The 19191-nt window shown below is 55.8% G+C and overlaps 1 protein-coding gene across 1 annotated transcript; it reads left to right on the forward strand.

Moving 5' to 3' along the window:
• Positions 1–1219: 1219 nt before the first annotated feature.
• LOC104679570 (glutathione hydrolase 1 proenzyme-like) lies at positions 1220–17890 on the forward strand. Its single transcript, XM_030914752.1, has 13 exons — positions 1220–1471; positions 5989–6144; positions 8128–8258; positions 8380–8466; positions 10384–10576; positions 10970–11127; positions 12754–12903; positions 13411–13547; positions 16329–16516; positions 16749–16876; positions 16978–17090; positions 17173–17286; positions 17589–17890. Exons 1-13 carry the CDS (start codon positions 1239–1241, stop codon positions 17733–17735), a joined length of 1935 nt encoding a protein of 644 aa, XP_030770612.1. The 5' UTR covers positions 1220–1238; the 3' UTR covers positions 17736–17890.
• The last annotated feature ends 1301 nt before the right edge of the window (positions 17891–19191 follow it).

The raw sequence follows: 19191 nt of genomic DNA on the forward strand, positions 1-19191 counted from the left end.
AACCGAGATCATGCCTCTGCACTCCAGCCTGGGCAACAGAGAGAGACTCCATCTCAAAAAAAAAAACAAAAAGATAAAATAAATAAAGGCTACAGATAAACAGTCAGATGAAGAGATACATAAGGTGAGGACTGGAAGACTCCCAAGTACAGAAATTTCTGTCCTGGTGGAGTTGGACACGTGGATGAGTTGGGTTTTTTTTGTTGTTGCCCAGGCTGGAGTACAGTGGCACTATCTCACTGCAACCTCTGCCTCCCGTGCTCAAGTGATCCTCCCCTCTCAGCCTCCCAAGTAGCTGGGACCATAGGCATGTGCCACTATGCCCAGCTAATTTTTTTATTTTTGTAGAGATGGGGTCTCTCTATGTTTCCCAGGCTGGTCGTGAACTCCTGGGCTCAATCCATCCACCCACCAGACATTCCCAAAGTGCTGGGATTATAGGCATGAGCCACTGCGCCTGGCCGTGGATGAGTTCTTATTCCCCTTCCTGTCAGCCTCCACATGAAGCTCCCCAAACCCTGTCATCTTGGGCCTTTTAAAAAAAATTAGTTAAAAAGTTAAAGACAGGGTCTCACTATGTTGCCTAGACTGGTCTTGAACTCCTGGTCTCAAGTAATCCACCCACCTCGTCCTCCCATAGGGCTGGGATTACAAGATTAGAGATGCCAGCTGTCAGGTAGCTAGGTAGATTCAGTGTAAAGTCCTAGAAGATGTATTTTAGTAAAAACAGCCGCCTGACAGCTGGCATCCATCCATTCAGTGAAGATTGTTGGGCACTGTGGATATTTGTGGAGGAGGCAGCAGTAGCAGCCGGCCTGCAGAGTGAGGTGCAGTGCCAGAGGGCTTCAGGAGGAGGTGGCATTGTGATTGGTGTCTAAAGAATGCCTCAGGCCATGACAATGGAGCCAGTGCAAAGTCCCAAAGACCGGGAAGGAGCAAGAGGAAAGGACGGTTCATATCCAGCTGCTCAATTCCAAAAAAAAAAAAAAAAGGAGGAAAGGACGGGTGCCAGCAAGGTAGGACAAATGGGGCCTTTGGCGTGCTTTTTTTCCCAGTGGGGAAGTGGAATGCTCAGATTTGCCTACTGAGTCCCCAGGCTGCAGTAGGGAAACAGCAGAGGGGCTGGGACCTGTGATTGGGAGTCTCCGGGTGAGAGGGGTGGCCCCGTGGGGACTGGGGATCAGGTGAGGCTGGGAGTGGGGTATAGAGGCGGAAGCAACTGGACAGGACCAGTGAGGATGCAGGGACAGCCTCCCCAGGCTAGACACTGGCTGCCCTGGCGGTTGGAGGTCTGGGGAGGCAGCCACTTAGCTCAGGCTTGGGCACGTCCACCTGGCGCGTCTGAAACAGCCAGCAGGGGTGCAGACTCGTCAGTGAGAGCATTCCTGAGCCCAGCATCCAAGAACCGAGGGAGGTCGGGAAGGTGCTGCTACAAGGCAGGGGGAGGTAAGGGGAGCCTCCAAAAGTCCAGGTGAGAGCATGGCATGTGTGGAAAGTGATGCACCGTTTTGCCATCAGTGAAGTCACATGGGGCTGTGGGCAAACAGGTGGGCTTGCATGTGCCACCAGGGAGTTGTTGAGACAGGAGCAGGTTGGCTCTCCTAGAGATCAGGCCATGGCATTGTGTCGGGACTGGGGCATGGACAGTCTTCCTCCACCCCCAACCTCTCCTTGGAGCTTTGAGACACTGCAGATAATTAGCAGGTGATGTGATAAATACTACCTGTGGAGGGTGCCTTGGGCGGGGAGGACAGGGCGGCCAGGAGGGGGGCCCTTTGGGCTCCTGCTCTGAGCTGCTCATCAGGAAAGGAGAGAAGCTCCTACAGGCCCGGTGTCGGGGCCTGGCGAGACCCTGTGAGGCCTCAAAAGCAGCAGGTGCCTCCTACAGTCTGCGCGTGGCCATCTCAGGGAATCCACCCAGCAACTGTTCTGGTTATCCCTGTTCTTCAGGTAGGAGACTGAGGCCAGGAAGGGAAAGGCTGCTGTGATACCCACACTATCAGTGGCTGGGGTTGTTTGAACCCAGGGACTCTAGGGCCCATGCCTCTGCCATCCTGCCTCTGAGTTTGGGGAGTTGGACTTGGTCCATCAAGTGCCGGGCCAGCCCTGCTGCTGGGTGCTCCCAGGCATGCACAAGCTGACAATTCTGAAGGGCCCACGAACTCTGCCATGCTCCAGCCTGTGCCCTCACATCAAAGGTGGGTGCTGGAATAATAAATGCTGCAAATGGCACTGGGGGTGTTGGCCAGGCTCTGGGGACACAGGAGCTCTGTCCATGCCCACAGTTGGCCTGTGCTCACCTCCCTCCATCACAACTGAGTGGCACCCGCCCTTTCATTGAGCTGAAGTCTTCCTTCCAAAATCCCTTCAGTGTGGTGTTTGTGGCTCAGAGAGGCTGTGGCCAGGTACAGGATCTGGGGTGGCCCCTGCTTCTCTGCTCTGTGGCCTTAGACAGTGGGCAGGATCTGAGGTCAGGCCCACCTGCAGCAGGTGGACTATTGCAACCTGCAGCAGGTGCTACAAAGAGGCAAACTGGGGCTTAATGTTGGGAAGAACTTGCCAGCCAAACACAGTCCCACTGTCTTTGGAGGTAGTGAGCTCCCCACTGGGCAAGATATGTAAGCCGACCTTTCTGGGATGCTGGACTATCAGAGACCAAACATTTGAGATTCTGTGATCCAAATTTTTTTTTTTTTTTTTTTTTTTTTGAGACGGAGTCTCGCTCTGTCGCCCAGGCTGGAGTGCAGTGGCTGGATCTCAGCTCACTGCAAGCTCCGCCTCCCGGGTTTATGCCTTTCTCCTGCCTCAGCCTCCCGAGTAGCTGGGACTACAGGCGCCGCCACCACACCCCGCTAGTTTTTTGTATTTTTTTAGTAGAGACGGGGTTTCACCATGTTCGCCAGGATGGTCTCGATCTCCAGGATGACCTCGTGATCCACCTGTCTCAGCCTCCCAAAGTGCTGGGATTACAGGCTTGAGCCACCGCGCCCGGCCTGTGATCCTAATATTGACTCAAATGCTATGATGCTTGGATTTCAAATCAGTTCTATTTAGCCAGTTTACCAAGTGTCTCCTTGGTGCAGGACACCAGGGGATATAAAATGACCTGGATAATACTGGGTTTCTGGCTCCCAGGGGGCCCTGAGATGTTGTTCCAGCGGTTCTGGAGTATGGGCCAGGCACGGCTGGCATCTGGACCCATCCTCCATTACTCACTCATTGTGAGCTTCATGACTGCAGTTCGGGATGTCATGCCCCCATGCACTGCCCCCACCATTCCCCGCAACATGGCCCTCACCATGGCCCACTCAGGGCACGAGGCTTTCTGGGTGATTCCTGGTACTCAGTGTGGTCAGTTTCCTGCACCTGACAGCAGGGTAGGGCTGCAGTGAAACGCTAGTTGCAGGAAGTGGTTTGCACAGCCTTCCTGGTGTCATGGGTCACTGTCTTGCCAAGTGGCTTTGGGCAGGTCCCTTCCCCTCTCAGGCTACAGGTTCCTATGCCAGGAGCTCCCTTCTTGCCCCACCTGGAACTTGTTTTCCCAGATACAGAGGTGGGGCAGATCCCAGTCCGTTGAAACAGACAGGGCTTTGGAGGCCACAGTGGGCCCATTTCTCAGAGGGGCCGTGTGGCTGGGTGCTGAGCCAGGCACTGGACTGGCCCTTTGGCCAAGGCCCCCGAGGCACTGTGGGCTGCTGGTGCCAGTACACAGGGGTGATAAGGAGATGAAAGTCACTAGGATGGAGGGGCAGCACCCCCTGGGCTGTGTTGGCAGCTGTCCCTGGCTGGAGGCCAGCTTGGCCCTGGATCTCTCCTCAAGGAACAAGGACACAAGAGAGCCAGCTCAGCCAGCCTCCACCTAGCGCCCCAATCAGCACTCCCTTCTTCCCATGACCCCTGCCCTCTGCTCGGCTCCTGAAGCCGGCCAAGGCGCTAATGGGCACCCACTACAGTCTTAACGAGTGAGCCAGGCTTAATAGGTTACTGGGCCCATAAGACATTGACCAGCCTCCCAGGGATCTCAAAGTCCAGGTTGACTTGGCTTTGAAGGTCTTAGCTCAGCCACCTCCTTTTCCAGCCTTGACACCTCGGGGATCAGGTAGGGCCTAAGGTGGTCAAGAGGTCCCCTGTAGCCCTCACTTCCTGGAAAAGGCTCCATTTCCTGGGCTTCAAGGTCAGGTGGTTCCTTCCACTTGACCTCCCCAAATCCAATCCCAGCTTGGGCTACATTCCCAAGGCCCCTGTGCTAGTGTCTGCCCCTCCCCTAGGGCTCTTCCCCCTGGGGTGACCATACTGTCTCATGCCCAGCCAGGTCAGGGCTCCTTGAGAGAAGAATCTGGAGGGGCCAGGATTTGATGGGAGAATGAATGATGGAATGAAAGAAGGAATTTAAGCGTGCACTTTGCTAAGAGTGCTGGCAGGCTGCAGACCATGTGTGGACCTCGATCTGAGGGCTGAGAGGCTTGGGCCTGCCAGCCCTGTGGGGGCACCCACCCCATCTCATTGAATGGGGCAGAGCAGGTGAGGGTGTGATGGATGGATGGGCCTCACCCCCCTGCTTCCACTGTCTGGGGTCCTCCATCAGCCTGTCTGCTCAGCCCCCTGAAATTGGGGGTTGAGGAAGGACCCTCCTGCATCATGTGACTCCCTTCAGCCCAGGTGACCAGGGTCCTTGGAGTGACATCCCCTAGACCTCCCGCCTATAGCCCTGCAAGTTGGGGAGAGGGCCTGTTAGGAGAGACATCCCCTGCCCTGGGGTTGTAGAGGTGATCTAGGCTCCTCAGACCTTGTGGGGCCTCAGATGCTTACATCTCCAGCCCCTCCTGGTATGGGCGTCTGGCTGCACCCCAGCTCTGTGGCCTCATCTCCCTGGGGAACCTTTGGTCTAATCTGCCTCCTGCTGAAACCCGGCCTCATTCAGCTCAGCGCGGGGGTGAGACAGGTGTGGGCGCACCCTGCAGAAGGATCCCACAGGTGGGCAGAGCCCTGGGTTCCTTATCTGACTGGGTCTGGGCTGGGGGGCCTCCATTTCTTGACTGAGTGGGTTTGAGTGAGGTGTGCGGGTGGGTGGAGGAGGGCTGGGGGGAGTCACCTGACTTACGCGAAGAAGCCCTTAAGAGAGCAGTGGCTTCTTGGAATTAAGAGGGAAGAGTGCAGCATGGAGAAACTGAGGCCCGGGAGGACTTGGCAGCCCTGGGTGGGGGTGGGGGTGGGGGTGGGGGGTCAGCTCTGGAGTAGAGCCAGAGCTGTGATGGGGTTGGGGGACCCTGTGTCCTTGGGCCATGCTTGTCCCACTCCTGGGCTCTGTCTGTGGCTGTGGATTGGGGTGGGACAGGGCGGGTTGTGTGAGGGGTCATTGCCCTACTCCAGGGGGTGCCTGCCACGTCTCAGCTCTATATATAGGGATATATATAGTTCTTTCAACAGGTTTCCAGCAGGTAGGGGTTATTAAATCTTACTGAAGAGGTGTTTTTTCTAATTGTCAACTCTGTGCCGCAAGGGTGGAAACCGTGAGAGACGGATTCCAACTCCAGGTCTGGGTGGTAAGCATCCAGTCCAGGGGTGTAGACAGGCCTGGGGAAGCCTCAGACATCTGTGCGTTCTCATACCCAGGGATAGTGACTCCATGTTCAGGGCTGTCAGTGTAAGGCGTGGGTGGGTCCTGGGCTTACCTGCAGGTCTGCAGACCTCCTGGGGCCAGCTGACCTCGGTAAATCCCTTTTGTCTAAGCTTCAGTTTCCTGCCTGTGAATGGGGTTGGGGCTGTGCTCCAGTTTCACCCTTGTGGCTCTGCGGTTGTGGTGACAAAGCCATCAAGCTGGGTTGGAGGATTAACAGGGAAACTTCAGACTGGCTGCCGTGTCTACCTCTTCCTCATACTCCTCTCTCTGCTGCATCCTGGGAAGCTGCTCAGCTCAGCCTAGATTAGGCTCAGTTGTGGGTGTGTCTGAGGCTGGGCCTGACCCTGCTCCTTACCCCGTGGATGCAGCAGAGCCATGAAGAAATTAGTGGTGCTGGGCTTGCTGGCCGTGGACATTGTTGGCCTCTGTCTCTCGCTGCCCTTGGCCTCCAAGGAACCTGACAACCATGTGTACGCCAGGGCTGCCGTGGCTGCGGATGCCAAGCACTGCTCTGAGATTGGGAGGTGAGCAGGGCAGGGCATGGGGTCATGGGCCCTGGAAACCAGGCAAGTGGACCTGGACAATACCTTTGCCCCTCTAAGACTCAGTTTCCCCACATGTAAGCTTTGCTTGGACTCTCTCAGTAGCCTCTGGGAAGGGGACGGTGACCCCGAGAGCAGGGTTGGGTCTCCTAGAACCCAACAGGGCCCCTTTTCTCAGTTCTAAGAGTCTCTGTCACTTTGGATAAACTCCTCTGTTTTGTTGTTTGGTTGTTATTTTTACTTATTTCTATTTTTTTTTTTATTGAGACGGAGTCTCGGTCTGTCACCAGGCTGGAGTGCAGTGGTGCAGTCTCAGTTAACTGCAACCTCTGCCACCCGAGTTCAAGCAATTCTCATGCCTAAGTCTCCCAAGTAGCTGGGATTAGAGGCGTGCGCCACCATGCCCAGCTAATTTGTGTGTTTTTGTGTGTGTTTGTTTGTTTGTTTCTCCCCTGAGGTGGAATCTTGCTCTCTCACCCAGGCTGGAGTTCAGTGGTGCAATCTCAGCTCACTGCAACCTCCACCTTCCAGGTTCAAGTGATTCTCCTGCCTCAGCCTCCCAAGTAGCTGGGACTACAGGCATGTGCCACCATGCCTGGCTAATTTTTGCATTTTTAGTAGAGACAGGGTTTCACTATGTTGGCCAGTCTGGTCTTGAACCTCTGACCTCGTGATTCACCTCCCTCTACCTCCCAAAGTGCTGTGATTACAGGCGCAAGCCACTGCGTCTGGCCTAATTTTTGTGTTTTTAGTAGAGACGGGGGTTTCACCATGTTGGCCAGGCTGGTCTCGAACTCCTGACCTCAGGTAATCCACCTGCTTTGGCCTCCCAAAGTGTTGGGATTACAGGTGTGAGATATCACGCCCAGCTTATTCCTTTTTTTAAAGGTGGAGTCTTACTCTATTGCCCAGGCTGGATTGTAGGGGAGCAATCACAGTCCACTGCAGCCTCGAACTCTCGGGTTTAAGTGATCCTCCCGCCTCACTTCCTAAAGTACTAGGATTACAGGTGTGAGCCACGGCACCTGGCCTCTACTGTTTAGACTCCTATCTCATGTCATATACAAAGATCAGTTCCCTCCTAAAGACTTAAACAGAACAAATCTTATGTTTTTGATTTTTTGAGACAGGGTCTTGTTCTGTCGCCCAGGCTGGAGTGCAGTGGCATGATCATAGCTCACTGCAGCCTTGAACCCTTGGGCTTAAGCCATCTTCCCACCTCAGCCTCCTGTGTCACTAGGACTACAGGTGTGCATCACACCTGACTAATTAAAAAAGACTGTTTTGGAGAGATGAGGTCTCACTATATTGCCCAAGCTGGTCTTGAACTCCTGGCCTCAAGTGATCCTCCATCTTGGCCTCCCAAAGTGCTGAGATTACAGGTGCAAGCCACCGCCCCCAGCCAGAAAAAAAAAAAAAGTTATTAATAAAATACAGCAATTTCCCTTTTTGTCCCACTTATAAAAGTCATGTACATTTGTTTGCTTGAAAAAGAGGAAACTGGCTGGGCGAGGCTATAGTGATCTGAGATCACACCACTGCACTCCAATCTGAGCAACAAAGAGAAACTATGTCTCAAGAAAAAAAAAAAAAGAGGCCAAGGCAGGCTGATCATGAGGTCAAGAGATCGAGACCATCCTGGCCAACAAGGTGAAGCCCCGTCTCTACTAAAAAATACAAAAATGAGCTGGGTGTGGTGGCACGTGCCTGTAGTCCCAGCTACTTGGGAGGCTGAGGCAGGAGAATCACTTGAACCTGGGAGGTGGAGGTTGCAGTGAACCAAGATTGTGCCACTGCACTCCAGCCTGGCAACAGAGTGAGACTCCATCTCAAAAAAAAAAAAAAAAAACCAAGCTCGAATGGACTTCTCTTCCATCCTCCTTTAGGCAGGTGGGCAGCAGGGTGTGAATGTGGGGCCAGGATGGAAGCCTGCAGGTTCTCACGTCTTTATGTGCCACATGGCAGGGATGCACTGCGGGACGGGGGCTCTGCGGTGGATGCAGCCATTGCAGCCCTGTTGTGTGTGGGGCTCATGAATGCCCACAGCATGGGCATCGGGGGCGGCCTGTTCTTCACCATCTACAACAGCACCACGCGTGAGTGCCTTGGGAGAGGCGAGGGAGAGGGGCAGGGGGTGTGGGTTGAGTTAAGGTACAGCTGGGTGGTCCCCGGGCTGACGCGGCATGGGTCTGCCTGCCTACCTGCTTCTCCTTCTAGGAAAAGTTGAGGTCATCAACGCCCGCGAGGTGGCCCCCAGGCTGGCCTTTGCCAGCATGTTCAACAGCTCGGAGCAGTCCCAAGACGGTAAGCGGTCCTGCAGGTGGCTTGGGGCGTGGGTGCAGAGCCGGCTGGGCCACCGGGAAGGGGCCTTACCCACAGGAGCCTGGCCCCATCAGGGTCCAGGGGCAATTCTAGCACCCCCATCCCTTCCTGGCCCCATAGCACCCTCCCACAATGCGTGGTCAGCACCATCATCACCAGGGTAAAGGGCCGGGAGCTTCTGTTATTTCTACTGAGGCCTCCGGGGCCACCCTGTGCAGCACGCGGAGAGAATAATTATTACACTAGCAGACCTTATGGACCAGGGCTCACTGGGGCCCACGCTCTGCTCCGTGCTTTTTACCCACGAGCCCCTCACACCCCTCCCTGCTCCTTTGCGGTAGGGGATGCTGTGTGGATTCCCATTTTACACGGTGGGGATGCTGAGGCTCAGAGAGGTCATGCAAATCAGCTGAGGTCACACAGCTGGGAGGTGGTGAAGCTAAAATTGACCCCAGGCTGTCTATACCCTGCCTTTTCAACAGGCATCCCATTCACTCATTTGTTCATTTGTGGGGATGGCGCTCTAGAGTGTGAGGTGGAGTCTCTCTTTTCTAATCTGGTCTTCAGTGGAGAGGAGGCCCCCAAATTCCCCAGGTACCTGAGGGGAAGTCACTGTCTATCCAGGGACACTGCTCAAAGGAGGCACAATAGATTGTGGGATAAAAGTTGGAGGATGGGAGCGTCTCAACATCTCATGCCTATAATCCTAGCACTTTGGGAGGTCAAGTCAGGAGGACTGCATGAGCCTGGGAGTTTGAGACCAGCCTGGGCAACGTAGCAAGACTTTGTCTCTACAAAAAACGGGAAAAAAAAATTAGCCAGGTGTGGTGGCATGTGTTTATGGCCCCAGCTACTCGGGAGGCTGAGGTGGGAGAATCACTTGAGCACAGGAGGTTGAGGCTGCAGTGAGCCATGATTGTACCACTGCACAACAAACAAATGTTTAGTTTAGGCAACAAAGCGAGACCCTGTCAAAAAAAAAAAAAAACTGGGCGCGATGGCTCGCTCCTGTAATCCCAGCACCTCGGGAGGCTGAGGCGGGTGGATCACCTAGGTCAGGAGTTCAAGACCAGGCTGGCCAATATGGTGAAACTCTGTCTCTACTAAAAATACAAAAATTAGCCAGGTGTGGTGGCATACGCCTGTAGTCCCAGGTACTCATGAGGCTAAGGCAGGAGAATCACTTGAGCCTGGGAGGTGGAGGTTGCAGTGAGCCAAGATTGTGCCACTGCACTGCAGCCTGGGCAACAGAGCATGAAAAACTGTCTCAAAAAGAAAAAAGTTGGAGGATGGAGGGGCAGGGCACACTCACCATAGCAAGTCTTAGACCTCAGTTGGGGATCCTGGGTGGTACGCTTTGGAGTCTTCTATAACATACTCAATCTTTGATTTTTTTTTTTCTTTTTTGAGACGGTCTCTCGCTCTTGTTGCCCAGGCTGGAGTGCAGTGGCGCAATCTCCTGTCACTGCAACCACCGCCTCCTGGGTTCAAGTGATTCTCCTGCCTCAGCCTCCCAAGTAGCTGGGAGTACAGGCATGCACCACCATGCCTTGGTAATTTTTGTAATTTTAGTAGAGACAGGGTTTCACTATGTTGCCCAGGCTGGTCTCAAACTCCTGACCTCGTGATCCGCCTGTCTCAGCCTCCCAAAGTGTTGGGATTACGGGCGTGAGCCACCGTGCCTGGTGAATCTTTGATTTTTTTTTTAAATACTCATTGAGAAACTCAGCATCTGTAGATGTGAAGTTGCTCAGGGTAAGAGAATGCAGGAATCATAGGCAATGACATAAGCCCCTGCCCCATCTGTAAAACGAGGCAGGGAATGTGCCTGGGATGCTGCCTGCGAGAGATTCTGATGTCCCCTACTCAGGGCCACTAACTGTGGCTCTCTCTCCCCAGGGGGGCTGTCAGTGGCGGTGCCCGGGGAGATCCGAGGCTTTGAGCTGGCGCACCAGCGGCATGGGCGGCTGCCCTGGGCTCGCCTCTTCCAGCCCAGCATCCAGCTGGCCCGCCAGGGCTTCCCCGTGGGCAAGAGCTTGGCAGCAGCCCTGGAAAACAAGCGGACCGTCATCGAGCAGCAGCCTGTCTTGTGGTATGTCTGTGGGTGCGGCCCCCCGACACAGGCAGTGCAGGCACAGCCCAAGGACCCTGCAGGTCCCTAGCAGCAGTGGAGTGGCCCTCTGCCTTCAGGACCCCACACTGATAATGGGCTGAGGAGATGCAGACCCTTCCCACCACGTGTGGGGACACATTCTCAGCCTGGGGTCCCAGTGGCCACTGTGGCTGGCCATGTGTCCTGAGTGGCAAGGGACACTAGGAGGCTCCCGGAAGGGACACTGGGAGGATGAGCGCTGAGTGACAGGGCCACCCACCTGTGACAGGTGCGGCCCCTGCTTTGCTCCGTTCTCCTGTGTGGGCAGGTGTGGGGGGTGGTCTAGCTGAGTCCATCCCACCTGCTTCCTCACGTGAGCCCCCTCTGCTCCAGTGAGGTGTTCTGCCGGGATGGAAAGGTGCTTCGGGAGGGGGAGAGACTGACCCTGCCGCGGCTGGCTGACACCTACGAGACGCTGGCCATCGAGGGTGCCCAGGCCTTCTACAACGGCAGCCTCACGGCCCAGATTGTGAAGGACATCCAGGCAGCTGGTGAGTCAGTAACCTCAGGGGCCTGGGTGAGGAACCCTGCAGTGGAAACCCTGAGCCATGGCCCAGAGCCCTGGGGTCCTCCCGTCCTGCCTGAGCCTGCAGGAAGTTCCTGGTGGAGGAAGGTCAGTGACTGGCCATGTGGGTCCACAGCTCCTGCTTATGTCAAAACTGAGAGAGACCATACAGTCCAGGAGAGCAAGTCCCTGGTGGGGTAAATGCAGGTGTAGGCAAGAGCCAGGGCTAGGGAAGCACTAGAATACAACCTGAAGATCCAGGAGGACTTCTTAGAGGAGGTAGTGACTGGGCTGCAGATAATTTTGTTAGGCAGAGAGAGGAAGGGATTCCTGGCAGACGAGCAGCTGGGCTAAGGCCCAGGGAGGGGGGCTTTGATTCACCAGGAGGGTCACCTTGAGGGAGGCGTGGGGAAGGGGCTTTGTGGGGCAGGGGCCTGGAGCTTGGCTGTCACTTTCTTCAGGTAATTTTTGTCACTGTTTCATGGAGGAGGGTGATTAGCATGTTGACCTTTACCACTGAAGCTGGAAATTAGCATGCCAATACCCTGTGTGTCTGGAGCTGACTGCTGGAGAATTAAGAACCTCCCTCCCTCTATCCATTCATCATGAGAAGAGGCCGAATGGCAGGGACACTGGCAGGAATTCTCCACTTAGAATAGGCCCTCTGAGCCAGGTGCGGTGGCTCACATCTCTAATCCCAGCACTTTGGGAGGCCGAGGCAGGTGGATCACCTGAGGTCAGGAGTTCAAGACCAGCCTGGCCAATATGGTGAAACCCTGTCTCTACTAAAAATCTCTCTTGAGCCGAGATCAAGCCACTGCACTCCAGCCTGGGCGACAGAGCGAGACACCATCTCAAAAAAATAAAAATAAAAATAGAAAAGGCCCTGTGAGGCCAAGCTTGGTGTCTCGCGCCTGTAATCCCAGCACTTTGGGAGGCTGAGGTAGAAGTTGAGGCCAGGAGTCCAAGACAAGCCTGGGCAACATAGTGAGACTACAAAAAAAAATTGAGACTCTACATAAATATAGTGGAGGTGGGAGTGGGGAACCAGAAAACAAAAAATTCAAAGCATACTGAAAAGTAATATAGCAAGACCCTACAAAAATATTAAAATTTGCTGGGTGTGATGGTGCCACCTTTAGGCTCAGCTACTGGGGAGGAGCTGCTGGAGGATCACTTGAGCCCAGGAGTTCAAGGCTGTGATTAAGCCACTGCACTCCAGCCTGGGTGACAGAGCAAGATCCTATGTCTAAAAAAGAAAAAAGAAAACACTCTTTGGCCACAGAGGAGAGAAGGCAGACCGGAAGCCAGTAAGCCAAGCAGGCAGAGGGCAGGTGGCCCCAGCCCAGCTGTGGGGGTGGTGAGCAGTGTCAGGGAGACAGGAGTTCAAGAGCGAGTGAGGTTCCCAAGGGGGTGAGGTTGCCTGTGGCCCCCTCCCAGGGCACAGTCCCACCCCTCCAGTAGTGCATTCTGTCCTCCCTGGTAGGTACAGGCTTTTCCCCACCACCATGGTGCAGCCATGCCTGCCCCCAACACCACTGGTGCAGCTCCATCCTCCACACAAGGGTGCAGCCCCTTCCCAGCACCCATTCGAGCTGCTGTCCCATTGCAGGGGGCATTGTGACAGCCGAGGACCTGAACAACTACCGTGCTGAGCTGATTGAGCACCCACTGAACATCAGCCTGGGAGACGCAGTGCTGTACATGCCCAGCGCGCCACTCAGCGGGCCCGTACTGGCCCTCATCCTCAACATCCTTAAAGGTGAGTGGTCGCACCACAGCCCTGTGGTAGGACCCATGACACGCCCCACCCCTGCTGCAGCTCTGCTGGCCCCCATGCCACGTCTTTGCATCACTGAGCTCCCAGGGAGTGCTCCTGCGTCACAGCTCACCATGTCCTGAAGGAGGCAGTGCAGAGTGACAGGGCTGAAGTAGGCAATGCTCAAGGGTTGGAGGAGGAACAGGAGTCATCAGGACGGAGAGAGGTACAGGAGCTCAGGGCTGCAGGGCTTGGTCCAGAGGGCATCCCTGGTCCAGTGGGTGGCCTTGCCACTTGGTCATTGCATGGCCAGAGCTGATGCGTGACGTGAGGTCCAGGCTGGGGAGCCTTCACCTTACTTCACTCTCACCACAGCCTTCTGAACCAGCTGGTGCTATTGGTTATTAAACGCTCCTTGAGGTGGGCAAAGTGGCTCAGGAAGGTGTTAACCCTCTGAGTCCCTCAGATCCTCTGGGACTCAGCAACATGTACCTGGCTCTGATCAACCAGGATACAACTTCTCCCGGGCGAGCGTGCAGACCCCTGAGCAGAAGGGCCTGACGTACCACCGCATCGTGGAGGCTTTTCGGTTTGCCTATGCCAAGAGGACCCTGCTTGGGGACCCCAAGTTTGTGGATGTGACTGAGGTAAGGGGCAGAGGCTGTCCCACTCTAGGCATGGGGCCTGCTGTAGAGGCATCAGGTGGGCTCCCCAGGGCGGCTGCAGCCTCACATATGCTTTATGAATCCATTCCTGCCACAAACTTTGATTGCGGGCCTACTGTGTGCTCAGATGGACTGGTGGGTGACCCCAAGTCTTGGCCTCTGCCCCACAGAACTGACAGTGTGGGGAATTAGTGGCCACACTCCTACCTCAGGTCCTTTGCACATGCTGTGGTTCTCAAGTGCTCAGTGCTGAGATGAGGAACGCATGGGGCATTGCAGCCCTCAGGCATGATGAGAAGGACAGGTGAAAGGGAGAGCTCCATGCTGGGTCCCTGTGAGACCCTGTCATATTCCTTCCCACTGAGGATCCTCACATCCCTCCTTACATACTTGGGTCCTTGGCATGCCAGGGCAGACCTGCAGACCCCTCCACACTGACCAGTGACGTCCCAGGAGGGGCCTCAGCTGCCCGGATGGTGTCTTCTCTTTCCCCATGAGCATTCTGCACCTCTGACTCCTGCTGCAGCCAGTGACCTGGTGTCTTGTCTCTCTGAGGGGACAGGGCCACTACAGCGTGTCCCTCTGCCCTCCCTTTTGGCTAAGGCCAGCTCTTCCATCCACTTACTGGCTCAGGGCACTGATCCTACAATGCTCCTCTCTGCCTCTGACCATTTACTTCTTTATAACGGATTATTCCCAAAAGAAAGGCAGCTCTTGTAGCTCCAGAAACTTCCATCTGCTGCCTCCTTCTGTCCTCTGCTCCCCTTAGAGCAAACATGGCTGGGCTATGTCCTCTCTCCCTTCAGGGTGTCCCCTCCCCTGCTCTATCCCCATGCCACCAGATCGCCACATCCAGCCTCAGTTTCCCCATCAGGCCCCACTCAACAGCATCTCACACAGCTCACCACACTCTCCTCGAGTTTTCATTTTGCAAATTTTCACACCTACGAAAATGTTAAAAAAAAAAAAAAAAACCCAAAACCATCCAAGCGTCAATGTTCCCTTTCCCTGGAGTCCGCAGTGTAGACGTTTCTGCGGGATTTCCTCTCTCCATCTCCACCCACGTCTATTGGGATTCATGTTTTTCTGAGGGATTTGACAGTAGGTTGCTGATGTCACACCTCAGGGTGTGTCTCAGGAGTGAGACTTGAACATACCACAGCAGGATGTTGGGGTGACACAACCTGCTGTCCCTTCTCTTTACCTATAGTAGGCTCCCTTGGCTGTTCTGTTTTTGTTGTGTTTTTGTTTGGACACAGAGTCTCTGTCATCCAGGTTGGAGTGCAGTGGTGTGATCTCGGCTCACTGTAGCCTCAACTTCCAGGGCTCAAGCAATCCTCCTACTTCAGCCCCTCCAAGCAGCTGGGACCACAGGCACATGCCACCAAACCTGGCTAATTTGTGTATTTTTTTTTAGAGATAGGATCTTGCCATGTTGCTCAGACTGGTCTCAAACTCCTGGGCTCAAATGATCCTCCCACCTCAGCCTCCCAAAGCGCTGGGCTTACAGGTGTGAACCACCGTGCTCGACCTGTTTTGTTGATTTTTAAAGCCCGGGGCAGTGGTCTTGGAAGATGTCCCACATCCTGGATTTGCCTTTCTGTTTCCTTGGGGGCAGATTCAGACAGAGCACCTTGCCCTGCGATTGCTAATCCGTGGGGGTGTTGCTGAAACTCTCCTGAGGCATTTTCTTCAGCCTTCAGGGCCCATCCTCTCTGTCTCCTCCTTCACCTCCTCATCTCCTCGCCGCTGCCTTGGGGACCTTGGCCAGGCTTGTGGCATCCAGCAGCCTCTCAATGTCAATACCTCCATATTCATCCCTCAGCCCGCCCTTGCCGGTGCACCCATGCTTATACATGCACCCATGCTCTTCAGGTCTGATGAAGCATCCAAAGGCAAGCTCCTGACGGTCCCCAAACCTGCCCCTTCTGCAGGGTTTACCTCCCTAGTTGTCACCATCCTCAATTCTTCTCTTTCTCCCACCCAGGCCATCATCTCTCGCCTGGTTGATACCCGCAGCCTCCCCTTTGGGCTTTATCCTTATCCCCCTCACAGCTGCCAGAGGGACCCTGTGAAAACACTCCCCAGCCCGCTCATTCCTCTGCCCAAAGCCTACGTGGCACAGAGCAAAAGCCAGCCATTATGGGACCTTGGAGGTCCTGTGGGATGGGCCCCAGCCTGCATCTTCATCTTCTTCTCCCCCGACCCCATTCACTCTCTGCCTATCGCTTACCAGCCTATACCACCTGCCTCAGGGCCTTTGCACTGACCATTAAGGCCACATTCCAGGCTCTTTTCACATGTTGCCTCCTCCAAGAAGCCCTCCCTGACCACTCTGCCCATACCTCATGCCTCTTGATTCCCCTTACCTGGCTTGTGGTTTCAGCAATTTCCCCGTGTGCATTTGTTTTTCTTGGCATGAGAGCAGCGACCTAAGTGTCTGTTCCCTGTTGATTTTCCAGTGCCAGGCATGCAGTGCAAACTCTAGAAATATTTTTTGTGTGAGTGAATGAGTGATTGAATGTGGCAAGGGTCTGGAGGCTGAGGGCCAGGCAGACATTCAGAGTTGCTGGAAGGCGACAGAGACAGAGAGTCAGACTGGTCATGCAAGGTGCTGGGCCTGCCCTTGGGCCCTGGGGAGCCACGGAAGGCTGTGGGTGCCGGAGGGTTGTGGTCAGAGCCACAGTTAGGGGCCTTCTGAGACCTATGCCCCCTCCCTACCTCCCTCCCCACCTCCTCAGGCCAACTCTTTGGTCTCGGCAGGTGGTCCGCAACATGACCTCCGAGTTCTTCGCTGCCCAGCTCCGGGCCCAGATCTCTGACGATACCACCCACCCGATCTCCTACTACAAGCCCGAGTTCTACACGCCGGATGACGGGGGCACTTCCCACCTGTCTGTCGTCGCAGAGGACGGCAGTGCTGTGTCCGCCACCAGCACCATCAACCTCTAGTAGGGGCTGCTGGGCCGCCTGGGTGGGACAGGGCCAGGGGCATGTGGCCCAGGGACTGCCCACTTATCCAGTAAGGTGGCTCCATCACCTCTTTTCCTGGTGGGAAACTGAGGCCCGGCCTTGGTAGCTTATCCTGGGCCTCTCAGGGAGTAAGTTTGAGCCTCAGTGGGTGGATAGGGACCAGGCTGGATCGGGCGAGGTCAGGCGCTGTCTGACCTGGCTGGGCGGTAGCTTTGGCTCCAAGGTCCGCTCCCCAGTCAGCGGGATCCTGTTCAATGATGAAATGGATGACTTCAGCTCTCCCAGCATCACCAATCAGTTTGGGGTGCCCCCCTCACCCGCCAATTTCATCCAGCCAGGTATGGGGTGGAGGTCCGGGGGTGGGGGGCTGGGGTGGAGACGGGCGGGTGTCCTGGGCAGGCAGCTGACCGGCATCCCCGCCTTCTCCCGTCGGCCGCAGGGAAGCAGCCGCTCTCGTCCATGTGCCCAACGATCATGGTGGGCCAGGACGACCAGGTCCGGATGGTGGTGGGAGCTTCTGGGGGCACGCAGATCACCACGGCCACTGCACTGGTATGTGTCATCCCCTTTTCTCCCTGGCCCTGCCCACCCTGCACAGCCCCCAGGCCATGCTGATCACACTCCCATGCCCCAGGCCATCATCTACAACCTCTGGTTCGGCTATGACGTGAAGCGGGCCGTGGAGGAGCCCCGGCTGCACAACCAGCTTCTACCCAACGTCACAACAGTGGAGAGAACCATTGACCAGGTGGGCTGGGGGTTGGAGAAACTGAGTCACGGTGTGGGGTCCCAGGGCATCCTGGACTGGAGGCCTGGATCATCACGGAGTGGACAATGGTTGGTGTCCTCTCTATGGTGCCTGGGCCATCTGGAGCCCTGTGCCATGAGGGCCAAGCCCCTGCTCCAGTGAGACCAAACAGGCCCCAACCTGCTCTTCCTGATGACCTGGCCTGAAATGGCACCACCTGGGCTGAGGCCTGTGACCACACAGGCATGGTTCAGGTGGCATCTGGAGCCCTGCTCAGGCTTCCCCTCTCTTCGCACCCCTAGGCAGTGACTGCAGCCCTGGAAACCCGGCACCATGACACCGAGGTCGCATCCACCTTCATCGCTGTGGTGCAAGCCATCGTCCACACACCTGGTGGCTGGGCAGCTGCCTCGGACTCCAGGAAAGGCGGGGAGCCTGCCGGCTACTGAGTGCGGACAAAGCTGACCAGCAATCCAGGAACAAGATACTCACCAGGACTGGGAAGAGGACTTTGGGGTCGTGCTTCCCTTGTGAGTGGCAGAGCATCACAATAAATGAGGCCACTGTGTCAGGCTCCAGGTGGCCTGCCTGGCCTGGCTCCCCACTCTCTGCGCCTCAGTGTATTTTGTGTGAAATGGAGCCATCTGGCTGGGGAGGAATGGAGAGGTGGGATTCAGAGATCTTCACACTGCGGTCGCTGGAACTAGCCTCAGCATCTTCAGCATGGGGAGAGCCAGGCGTGTGGCTGGGGGCCCAGGGAAGGTCCATGCCAAGCCCTGCCCTTCCCGGTCCTGAACCCTCAGACTTGGGGCCAGGCCCTTCTTCCCTGGACAGGGCAGGGACACTACCTAGGACCAGCCACCAGGGGGTGCCGCGACCCTGGCGCTTTCTTAGGCAGAGGGTGGCCAGCTGATGCCGGGAACCCGGGTGCCTTCTCAGACCCGCAGGCGTCCAGCTCACCCAGCCGAGGACACGGGAGGTGAAGCTGATGTCCGAGGAGTGGGGATTTGGCAAGAGGCTGGAGCAAAACATCTCGGTCAGAGCCAAGCCCCTGGGGGTTTCCAAGTGCAAGCCCAGAGTGAAACCCAAGCTTGTGATCCTCTCCAGAGGGAGGCCTGGTTCTCAGGGAATAGCAAATGGGAAGAGGTCCCCAGATCCCAGGGATCAGGGCTTGGACCAGCTGGTGACGCAGCCCAGAGGGAGTGGGTCTGGAAGGGAACAGCTAGACACAGCAGCCTTCACCATCGGCAGCCCCTCCCGGCCTCCCTCCTCTGGGCACAGTTCCAACACCTGGGGCAGGGTTCTGGGAAAGGCTGGTGGAGGTGGGCTGGTGGGGGGCGGTGATCACAGCCCAGCACCTGGGTATCACCAGGGGCACTAGGGCCAGGGACCAGGTGAAGCCAGGTTGGGGCTCTCCTTTAGAAGCCCCGAAAACCTGATGATACCAAAGGGCCCACAGACAGACAGGGTTTTGTGCCTGCGGAGTTGAGTACCACCGGGTCTAAGCCCTGGAGGGCTGTGTCCCTGGGGCTCCCCAGGGGTGAGATGGAGGTGGGCTCAACTGGTGTACATGTCACTCCTCAATCCTTATTTTATTTATTCAATTTAAAAGATTATTTAAACAAATAGAGATGGGGTCTCACTATGTTGACCAGGCTGGTTTTAAACTCCTGACTTCAAGCAGTCCCCCCATCTCCACCTCCAAAGTGCTAAGATTACAGGGATGAGCCACTGCACGTGTCCTTAATCCTTATTTTGGCCTGAGAGGAAAGGTCGTGGCCCCATTTGCAGGGGAGAAGACTGAGGCTGGAGGGGCAGGCCTTGCTCTGGGTTGCACAGCAGCAAGAGAAGTGGGAGCTGGCCACGAGGCTTCCTGGACCTGACACGCTGCTGGGGTACACCTTG

This window comes from Rhinopithecus roxellana, chromosome 13, assembly GCF_007565055.1.
Source record: "Rhinopithecus roxellana isolate Shanxi Qingling chromosome 13, ASM756505v1, whole genome shotgun sequence".
Classification (NCBI taxonomy): domain Eukaryota; kingdom Metazoa; phylum Chordata; class Mammalia; order Primates; family Cercopithecidae; genus Rhinopithecus; species Rhinopithecus roxellana.

Excerpts from the sequence above, each read along its gene's own strand:
- LOC104679570 (XM_030914752.1), top strand. The coding sequence starts at position 1,239 with ATGCAGGGACAGCCTCCCCAGGCTAGACACTGGCTGCCCTGGCGGTTG. Across the intron at positions 8,467-10,383 it reads CTCGGAGCAGTCCCAAGACG|GGGGGCTGTCAGTGGCGGTG; the intron begins GTAAGCGGTCCT and ends CTCTCTCCCCAG. Across the intron at positions 16,517-16,748 it reads ACCAGCACCATCAACCTCTA|CTTTGGCTCCAAGGTCCGCT; the intron begins GTAGGGGCTGCT and ends GCTGGGCGGTAG.